Genomic DNA, 10503 nt, shown 5'->3' with positions numbered 1-10503 from the left:
TGAACGGCTTCTTTCCGGTGTGGCTCATCATGTGCGTTTTAAGGTGTACCGCTTGCGTGAATCTCTTCCAACACTGATCGCACACGTACGGCTTCTCGCCGGTGTGAACTCTCATGTGAAGGTCAAGACTTGGTTTGTTGGAGAATCTCTTTTCACACTGATCGCACGCGAACGGCTTCTCTCCGGTGTGAACCCTCATGTGAACGGCCAGATTGTTTTTGTGCATGAAGCTCTTCCCACACTGGTCACACGTATGCATCTTCTCTCCAGTGTGGAGTATCATGTGTTTAGTAAGATTAGATTTCTGTGTGAAGTTCATCCCACACTGACCGCACGTGAACGGCTTCTCTCCTGTGTGGACTCTCATGTGCAGCTCAAGATTAAGTTTTCCTTTGATAGTCTTTCCACACTGAGTGCAGGTGACACATTTCTTCACTCTTCCTTTCTTCAAAAGGGTCTTTTTAGCCTTTTCTCTGGGTTTGACATGACGTTCATCCTCCACTTCACTCAGCTCTTCACGATCCTCGTTCTCTTCCATCATGTCTGAAATGAAAGGAAAAAAGTTTCAGTTTCAGGTCAAATCGCAAGTGTGAGATCGGTAGTGCCTGGTACGGAGTCTTGATTTGTTGCTTTCTAGAAGGATGAGGTAAAAATGAGAAAGGATTGTTAGAGAATGGACAAGTAGGGGTATAGGAATGAAATGCAAAGAAAAGAGCGTTCTTCTCTCTGCAGATTGTCACTCTGTTTTGAGTTGAGCATGCTTGCCAGCAATAAACAGAACTTAAAAGACAAATATTGGTCTTATACTCGGAAAGTTTCCACGAGAATATTTTACTCGTGTTTTAAAATCTAATGAAATGAAAATGTAACAAGTTTCATCTTCTTAATTAAAACTAGGAATGACGGTCATTGCGCGCTGTCTCAGGGCGGCTCTGGAGATGTTTATGTGTGTGTTCGTGTCCTCAGACAGACGCTTAAAATAACAACGGGCTCCACGCGTGCTTGAGTATGTAGTACACGAAACGGCGCTGCTCATTCACACAGACACGCGCAGAACAAACAGATATTTACACAGCATTTTTCTGTAACTGGGTTCATACCTGTATCTGCACGGAGGAAAGCTGTTCCCGGGTGCGTTTTCTCGTTTTGCAGCTGCAGTGGCGTTTATTTCAACCCCAAAACTATGGCGCATAAAACACGCGTGCGTTGGTGATGCAAAACAGTTCCAAACTTAGACGACAACAAAAGAAAAGTATCCTCGAGACCTCGCCTGCTAAACGGTCGCTCGGTATTTGGTGTTGCAGACTTAAAAAGACTTTGGAGGCGGGGCGATTCCTGATGTCTGGGCTCCTTTTTGGGTTACTTTGGCCCTGTCCCAAATGGCACACTCCGGTCTTGTGGACCTCCTCCGAGTCCACACTTGGTGACGTCAGGAAGTGCAGACCTATAGGGCACTAGGCACGAGTCCATAAGGGTACATGGGAGTGCATTTTGGGACAGGGCCTTTCATGGTGAAAGACCCGAGGGGCAACCTTCCGGTCTCTCTCGTGAAGCCAACGCGGAAGTGACTTTAATTGCAATTTATCGACTTGCCGCTAGAGACTGGCTCCAAAAGAGAGCAGAATCTCATTGATCCCCATGTTAAAATGGGCAACTTTACAGCAGAAAAAAAATCATGTTTGCAGCCTGGTAAAAAAATATTTTGGTCTAGAAAGCTAATTTTACCCTTCATGACATCTGTGAGGAGGGTGAATTTTTTTTATAACTCACCCGTTTAACTTATATGAAGCCTTAAAATTCTGCAAATTAGGTGCGTGGCCACTTGAGTGACAAGTGGTTTCAGCAAACCAGGCGCCTCAGCTCTCACCACGTCCCGCCTTTTTGACCATTTTCGATGATCCGGGAGTGACGCGCGATGCCAAGATGGCGACGAGCGCCTCCGCCTACTTTAGGCTTCATTTTTTACTCTTCACAAACCTACGGGTGACGTCACGGACACTACGTCCATATTTTATACAGTCTATGTGAAAGACACACATCCACTTTTATTGAGGGCTGCCAACTATGGCTTTTGACTGGATAATATTGGGGCATGGAGGGAGATTTTTTGCTCTGGCGGTGGCGGGGGACTTTGGTGTTGCCGCGGTCTTTTTAAATGCATAAATGTGTCATTATAATTTGTAATATAAATGTGGAAAATTCTCCCATACTTACTGTGTATTAAAGGATTTTGTGTTCTTTGCCTCCGCGTCGTGCATTAATATTGCTCGAGTAGCTGACATACAGCCACACAACACTCATACTCGACAAAAGTTCAAAGGGCAAGTATCACAGAACAATATGTAGATATACTATATATATATATATATATATATATATTGTTGGGTCTATTCATTTCATAAGAGGTGTATTTTTATAATTTTAGTATCCTAGCAATATGTATTAATCGACATGTGCTTTCAGAGAAATAGATGTGGACCGAAACTGAACAGTAGTTCCTCCTGGCAGGGTGGTATTTACCAGAAACTGAGTGATAAATCATGTGATTTCATGAGAATGTGGGGGAAGGAGTGTTGTTCCTCTTTTTGTGTTAACAGAGTGTGAGTGAGGAGACACCCTAAAACATGGAGGTCTGCCTGGTAACTTCGGACAGAGGCTTCTGTATTGGCAGAGAAGAGAGTCACCCCACCGGGCTCTGGGAGGGACCAAACAAGAATATAAAAATATGTGTGATGTGTTTGTACAGCGTTCTGGAATGCCCAGATGCTCTTGATGTATCTGTTGTTCGGAATCCTGAGCTCAGCTCGATCTATTTTACTCGCCTTCTATTCTAAATAAAATCAATCTGATCATAGACGTTGTATGAGCGATTTCTGAACCTGTGGAAATATTATTCAGTTAGAAGTATGATTTAATTACCAATATAATCAATAAGTGTTTTCTTTCATTAAATCATTAAGCTGTGTGCTTTTATCATGAGCTTGCTGTTTTTACTCCGAGTGAAACCACAATGAGGAACTCACCAAGAGCTGCATGAATAAAAACAGGATGTGGGTTAAACCGACAGAACATTTAGTTCTGCTAGGCTGACAAAGAGTCACACAAAGATGAATGAATCTACTGCATATGTTTTAAGTATAATCATGAGTTTTGATGTGTTTTATTGAATCATAGGATTAAGAACAACGCTGCATAATTAAAACATTAGATGATTGAGTTTTTTGCTGAAAGTATTTTAACATGTTGTCTTGCCGTCTGACAACCCAAAGCTTTGTTACCTTTTTACATCTGATAATAAAACTTCTGCTTAATTTTGGAGAAACGTCTCTTGCAAATTTTTGAACATGCAGGACTGCCTTAAAAGTCCAACAAACCGGGGAAGGACTGTAAGATTTCAGTCCAACAATATATATAACTGAAACTCTTATCAACTGACAAACTGTAAAACATAAGATAAAAGTTGAACAGATATAATGCAAATATAGCAGGTATATTTCTTTCCGAAAACCAAAAAACTTTGTGTTAGAAAGTAGTCACAGTTCATAAACATGAATTTACATTTACGTGTGACATTTCACTGTTAAATGTAATGTTTTTAACTGAAGGAAACTAACAAGCTCTTTGTAGAGCTATGGACGTCTATTTATTTAGAGCTAAACATCACAATGTGCATACTTATCATTTTTTAAAGACAGGTAAGTTAGGTAAAATTGTATTAAACATGATTATGTGCAAATACGCTAAACACCTACCCCAAATAATCTGACAATTCTCTTGTAAAACAAAAATCAAGAAATATATACAATAGAGGAATATATGCGAGTTTGGTTCCAAAGTGAGATAACTCCGTTTTTAAAAATGTTCAAAATTCATGTTTTTTTATCATGCATTCCAATTATATATCAAGCGATTTAAGCCATAATAACTAAAAAAATACAGCTAATTAACACACTAAAAGTAATAAAAAACACGATTTTTGATTTTTAAAAACGGAGTTATCTCACGTTGGAACCAAACTCTTCATATATTAATAGTAATCTAATACATTCTCTGTACAGGTGTCCTGGCTCTTCTTTGGTGTGTTTACTGGTGTGTTTAAAGTTTTCAGAGCTTTAGCGCCACCGCATGGATTTTTTGTGTAACAGCAGTGGCAAGGGGACACGAAATGTAAAGCAGATCTAACTAACTGGACACATTTGTCCATCCATGGTGTGATTACACAATGTCACAGCACGTTTTATTCATTTTTAATAAGTAAATGTTTATTGTAAATGTATTTATTATATAATTTTTTTCTATAATTTATGAGAAAATTAACATGAGTCATTCAGCTGTATAACCATAACTCAGCTTTTTCTTAAGTTATGCTTCAACCCTTATAGCCATTCTGACGCATTTAAACTAGATAAAGGTCTCACACACTTCTCTAACACAGAAAAGGCTATGAGTCTCATAGCAAAAAGACCATGATCTCATGGGTCAAAGGTTACAGGCCAGGTTGAACATCAAACAGCACCATAAGACATCTTTCGCACGCAAACGCTTTGAGCACACACACTATATGTATTCTTCACACGAGATCTGGTCTAAAATGCATGGTAGTTTTTGAAGTACATGTAAGCTAGGGGTAGTAAATGTCAATATTACATACATTCGCATTTTAGAGATGGATGTTTTTGTCTTTCATATAGTAGCAACTGACAAAATGACATACATCTACATTTTAAAGATGGATGTATGTACATATATTTTTTAATCCTTTAAAAGGTTTCGCCACAGTTAAAAGTTGACGTAAGAAGTTTGTGGAAAGTCAAAAAAGGATGGACTAACAGAAGTGTATTTGTTAGGCATCTACAGATGAACTCTGTGTGTCTCACTTTGCTTGCTCCAGCAAATAAAGATTGAAACCTCTTGAAACCTGGCTCTCTGGTCTTCGTGAGTTCTTTCTACATTGGCTGATCGACTTCTTGCCATGACAGTCTAAATGTGAAGCGCTTGAATCTATTCTGTTTCTTTGTTAAAATATCTAGAAAACTAGTAAAGGACTGTGAGAAAAACATTTGAACCAACAACTACCCTCAGTCAGTAATAAGCTTTAAGTGGCCTTTCACAGCAAGTCTGGAGACATCAGCATAGCAAATGAGGTGACAACATAAAATAAAAAGTATTTTCAAAGCAGTTCTTTTAATATACATGAGCCTCAGACTATCAATACTCATTCAAGCCATTCAGGATCATCAGCAGATCATCCCAATTTATTTGAGTGTTTGCTGTTAGAAACTTGTGTTTCTCATTTAAAAATGTATGTAGTAGTGGCCAAAATGGAACTACACAACAGGCAGACGCATTATTGTATCTTCAATAATATGTTTAAAGAGTGTAAATGTAAATTGACCAATGCTGGACATCACCTTTGGCCCCTTAAAAGCATCGTGTTAGAACGCTGTCATTTCCGTGACGACAGATGATTAAGTTTACTTGTATAGGTGACTACAGTTGCCCCCTTTACCTGCATTGTGCACACACATGCAGATTCTGCAAACGCATCGCAGAAAAGAAAGAGTGACCAAGAGGCCGAGACTGAAGAGTTCAAGAATGAGAAACCTACACAACATTTCTAAAACTTTAACTAAAATGAACATAAAAAGTAAAAATCTAAAAATAAAAGCTAATTTAAAATACTGATAAAACTCAAATCAAAACTATAATAGGCTAACTATGCAGTAATGTTGTCAGTTTATTTGATCTTTTTGTTTTTGTCATGTTTTCTCCTGAAAGGACTGCCATAAAGGCCCCAAGTAGTGAGAAGGATGGGGTGTGGCTAGGTAAGATGATGGATTACAAGTCGTTCTCTCCTCTCCTTTGTTAAGCAGCTCTCAGAAAAAAGCATCAGCACAATTTTCACATGTGTAGCTCTTTCACACTTTAACACAGAAACATCTGTAAGTTCATACAGACGATTAGCATGTAACGTATGTGACATTATAGAATGAGCGTTAAATGTAGGCATTTTAGCATTTCATAGGTTATGCAAAACAAATGTGATTACAGTATGCGTTTAGATTAGTTTTAGCATTTAATTCAGGCAAAAACTATCTTTACATACTTAAATGCAGACTGTGTTGTACAAAAACAAATATTTGGATTGTCTCTGTCTCATTTTTTTTTAATAAAGAACCAAGGTATTTTCCAATGCTGAATTTGGCAACCCAAGCTGCAGGACATGGCCATGAATCCAACAGGTCCTCCAGTCCAAACCAAACAGTTCACATAATATACAACAATGAGTATATGCGCACGACTACTTAATATTTAGACAAAGTTTGATCACTAACTCACTTAATATTTGAAACATTCTCATATATGCTGTAATTTCTTGGATCGTTACTTTTGACCTCTGATCTACACTGAACGAGCCTCCTGGCTGGAGTTCTTCTGCTGGCTGGAGCCGGTGACTAAGATAAAACATAAAAACATACATTTGTTACCACACCATCGTTCTGGGGAAAAAACGCTGTATTACAAGACACGTTCACAATGAGAGCTGTTGACAGATAGAAAGAAAAGAAAACGTACTCTCTGACCAGCATCTCTGTTGTTTTTCCTTCTCCTGTCAAAGTAACACATCACATGTTTTGTTTCAAGTCTATTAACGACAAAATTAATAGAGCTGATCTTTTTTCACAATAATTTCATTTCTTTTACATTAGAAGAGATAGAGTAAAGCCAGATAATAAAACACACATTCAAATGTGATGCATGCAACAGCCGGTTGAGTATAGACCATATATAGTCCGGCTATGAGTAACCCACTTCTAGCCCAAATAACCATCAATTTGGTTACATGTCGTTTTTGCCTAAAAAAACTTGCATGGTGTATGATATTCCACCATGTAAACAAAACCTACAGTGTTAAAGGCGATTGGTTTAATTTATTTGACATGTTTTGTGCGTAGCCACGATTTTGCTCCAATTTAGACCGGCTATTTGTAGCCCACGTATGGTCAAGTCTGGTTCGTTTTCGTTCTTTGTGCTGTTAGTCCACCCTGCGAAATCGAGGCGATTTATGGTCTAATTGTAACATCTTGGCTATAGTCTTGATTTAGGCCTATTTAGACTAGTACTTGTGTACCAATGTGTTAAATGTGTTTAGTGTTTAAATGTATATGTCGCCCACGCAGATCATTTTTGCTGTCATTCACAACATTTATATACATTATTTTTATTTATTAAAATGCAATTACAATTTCAACCGCTAGATGGCGGTCGCTCCTCGGGTAGTCTCAGCCTCAGACGTCACGCCCACAGACCGTTGGCTAAACGTCTGATGCATAAGGCACACTTTTCTGGAAACACTTCAGCACGTTTGAATTCGTCATCTGATTGGTTGAATTTCACAGGCTTTCCGGGAGACGTGCGTGTCGCGTTCTTTAACGGTCCGCCTGAACAACAAAGCCTTTTGATCTAAGAAGTAAGCTGTCGTGTTTACAACGGTTGCTATAAGAATTCATCACGATCGACTAAACGCTCAATTCTTAAAAGTATGCGAGGTTCATGTCATAAACTTATAATCATTGTTTCTGTTAACTTTTGACACGTTGGTGAATGTACATCGGTCTGTCACTGCGGGGACATTTCCACGCCTCTAAACATGACGCCGCGCAAAACGAAACGTGATTGGTTGCTTTACCTGTCAGTCATATGGCCTCTTGGACGGGCCGTTCCAAAGAAAGCGGCGATAAATTCCAGACCTTCAGTATGAATTTCACGGCACACTTTAAAGAGACGGATAATTTTGATTTGGACTAGTATGTATCTGTGTTTTCGATTTCACATGTGTTCATTATTTATCTATTGTATTTTCTCTATTAATTATTTATAATTTTCTATTATCTCAATTTGTCTAACTTGTGAAATTGATCTTTTCCTTAAAAGCTTTAGATTTTGACTGTTTGATGACTAGTCTATTCTTGGGCTATGGTTAGACTTTTATAACAGTGACGTCACGGAAAAATCTGAAGGCCATCCGTTGTTTTATCTTGTATTTTTTCTGTAACGATGAGTAATCCAGGCAGAGAAGCGGATCCATGTGCAGTGTATATTTAATGAAAATAATACAAGATAACTCAAACCAATGTAATCCACAGACCGAAGGAGGCACAAAAACAAAGCCCGACACCAAACAAAGAAAACACTAGGGCTTAACTACATAGAAGCTAACAAGATAACAAGACACACCTGGAGGAACTTATTAACACTAAAAACTACAAAGGACTACAAAACATGGCACAGAACAGGAAGTAACAGAAAAGTTGACCAACACAGGGGAAACACGGACTGGGATCGCGACACTAACGTTGTTTCTGGATCTGATTCTGCAAAGCATGCATCTGTCACTCAATCAAACCCTCGCATCGTGTGCTCTAGTACACACACAAGTGCGCACAAACCAGTGGTGCGGTTTTTTCAGACTTTCCTTCAGAGAGCGACAGCGACAAGTGTCATTTAAGATAAACCTTAACTTTCAGCGAGTGGAAAAATGTCTCTGCGTCTTCTCCGTTCATGACAGCATAGGAGCAGCACTTGTGAGTGAGTGAATGAATTATTACAAAACAGCGTGTAATTGGCATTGTTATTGATTGGACATATGAACATAAACATTTTTTTCTGTAATTATTATTTGAAGAGTTTGGTTCCAAAATGAGATAACTCTGTTTTTAAATATTTTCAACAATCGTGTTTTTATTATGTTAGTTAGATGTATTTTTTGAGCCAACTGCAGTTTGATTGATATTAATTGGAATGCACAATAAAAACATTTTGGAACCAAACTCTTTATTTTACATTAAATTTTAAACATTAAATATGTAAACGACTTCGGCTTTATTGGGTATTCAGTTGTATTAAAATACAGTAAGTTCAGAGAGTGAACGCATGGACGTCGCGATGACATCGTAAAATTAATGCTAATTAGCATGTCACCTTGACGGGTAAAAATAGATTATTTTGTATTTTTTTATGAGCCTGTCCGTCGAAAAAGTCTAGCGCAACCTCTGAGTAACACCACTAAAAGTAGGCTACTACTACTCCTAATATTGTTAAATCCATATTTTATAACATCGGATTACAGTTTTAAAAATAAAAGCTGTACAAAGTGAGAGACAATTGATTAAGGTGTGATAAAATACCTGTATGCTGTGAAACAGTAGACCATTGTCGTACTCTTGACTGGCTTTGAGTACTAAAGATTCTGACGTTCCTTTAGCCACAAACTAATATATTTGCTCACTCCCTCATGGGTCCATCATGTGTGGATGTCTCACCTGTGAATGCAGATGATGAAGCCGATCATCAGACAGACCATAATAACTCCAGCGCCTGAGATGAGGATGTAGAGTAATGCTTGCTCGAGTGACTCCTCTGGTGTGTTTTCTGTGAAACATAAACCAAACAATTCTGTTCTCATAATCAACCCTCAGAATGATGAAAATACAGTCAAAGAAATCCTGGAGTAACCTGTGACTGTTAATATCCATCTCATTGCTGTTTCAGTATTATGACAGGAATAGTTTCCAGCATCAGATGTTTGTATTTGATTTATTTTCAGTTCAGTTGGAGCTGCTGGACTGATACACATCCTATCTGAAGTGAACTTTGTCATATTTCTGTTATGAAATGAGTCGTAACTGAAAATAACACTGTTGTTCATTTTCCACGTGATATCTTCATCATGAGGAGTTGTGTTGCAGTGAAGTGTCACTGTGTCTCCTTCATAGACCGTTCTGAAGACATGATGCTGAATCGTTTGAACACTGGAATCAGAATCTGATGAAAAGACACAAGACCTCAGTCACTGAATGTTTTATAACAACTGCATTGAGAGATGATAAAAGTTAAACAGCAGACAAAACCGAAACAAATCAAATCTAAAGAATAGAATAAAGTGTATTACATTCAAATGTACCTGCGTGAGTCAGTGAAGTAAGAACGATGCAGAGATTCAGGTGAAGAATCCAGGTTTGTGAAGTCTTCATGATGAAAACAGTAGTATTGTGAGACTCTTCCTCTTCTGATGAGAATCTACACACAGGGGATGTGGTTACACACCAGCACTGAGCTCAGTGTGAAGACTGATGCTTTATTCTCTATTCTTCTATTTATTTACATTAATAATATACTGTTACAGCAGCATTATCTGTAGTTTTACCATTACATGCATTACATTCAGTTCTTTCACAATTCTGTATTTTGATTTTCAAAGTCCAAAGATGGTTTGTATCTGGATAATATGCAGGCCTAACGTAGGACCAATCATCTGTCCTTCATTTGAGTTAAAAATGAAAAATAAAGGCTCAAAGAACAAAAAGATCTCTGTGTGGAAACTCGTTCTGTAGGATGATCTGTTTACACGTAAACTATATATGGAAACAAGTTTTGCACCTTAACCACAAGGCATCAGTGTCATATGCCATATGCCCAGTTTCATATACTGTATCAAAGGCT

The 10503-nt window shown here is 38.2% G+C and overlaps 2 protein-coding genes across 2 annotated transcripts in view; both read right to left on the bottom strand.

The window, feature by feature from the left end:
- LOC130555619 (gastrula zinc finger protein XlCGF57.1-like) overlaps positions 1-2364 on the bottom strand; it is a 4265-nt gene extending 1901 nt beyond the window's left edge. The window contains exons 1-2 of the mRNA XM_057335995.1: positions 1101-2364; positions 1-543 (exon numbers count right to left, since the gene is read on the bottom strand). The exon at positions 1-543 is cut by the window's left edge and continues 1901 nt beyond it. Coding sequence (XP_057191978.1) covers positions 1-541 — 541 coding nt within the window. The 5' untranslated portion in view covers positions 542-543; positions 1101-2364. The remainder of the gene's footprint in view (positions 544-1100) is intronic.
- Positions 2365-5902: 3538 nt separating this feature from the next.
- Positions 5903-10070, bottom strand: LOC130555786 (uncharacterized). The gene is made up of 5 exons (XM_057336251.1): positions 9965-10070; positions 9517-9825; positions 9324-9432; positions 6577-6610; positions 5903-6455 (listed from the first exon to the last, which is right to left on the bottom strand). The coding sequence occupies exons 1-5, from the start codon at positions 10032-10034 to the stop codon at positions 6336-6338; spliced, it is 642 nt and encodes a 213-aa protein (XP_057192234.1). The 5' UTR covers positions 10035-10070; the 3' UTR covers positions 5903-6335.
- Positions 10071-10503: the final 433 nt, after the last annotated feature.

The sequence above is a fragment of the Triplophysa rosa genome, linkage group LG6 (assembly GCF_024868665.1).
Source record: "Triplophysa rosa linkage group LG6, Trosa_1v2, whole genome shotgun sequence".
In the NCBI taxonomy this organism is placed as follows: domain Eukaryota; kingdom Metazoa; phylum Chordata; class Actinopteri; order Cypriniformes; family Nemacheilidae; genus Triplophysa; species Triplophysa rosa.
Note: the sequence above shows the minus strand (reverse complement) of the source record. Positions and strands in the feature narration are given on the sequence as shown.

Coding starts and splice junctions, on each gene's coding strand:
- LOC130555786 (XM_057336251.1), bottom strand. CDS start 10,034: ATGAAGACTTCACAAACCTGGATTCTTCACCTGAATCTCTGCATCGTT. Junction 6,611..9,323: donor TTCATCATCTGCATTCACAG/GTGAGACATCCA, acceptor TTACTTTGACAG/GAGAAGGAAAAACAACAGAG. Junction 6,456..6,576: donor ACAGAGATGCTGGTCAGAGA/GTACGTTTTCTT, acceptor GTTTTATCTTAG/TCACCGGCTCCAGCCAGCAG.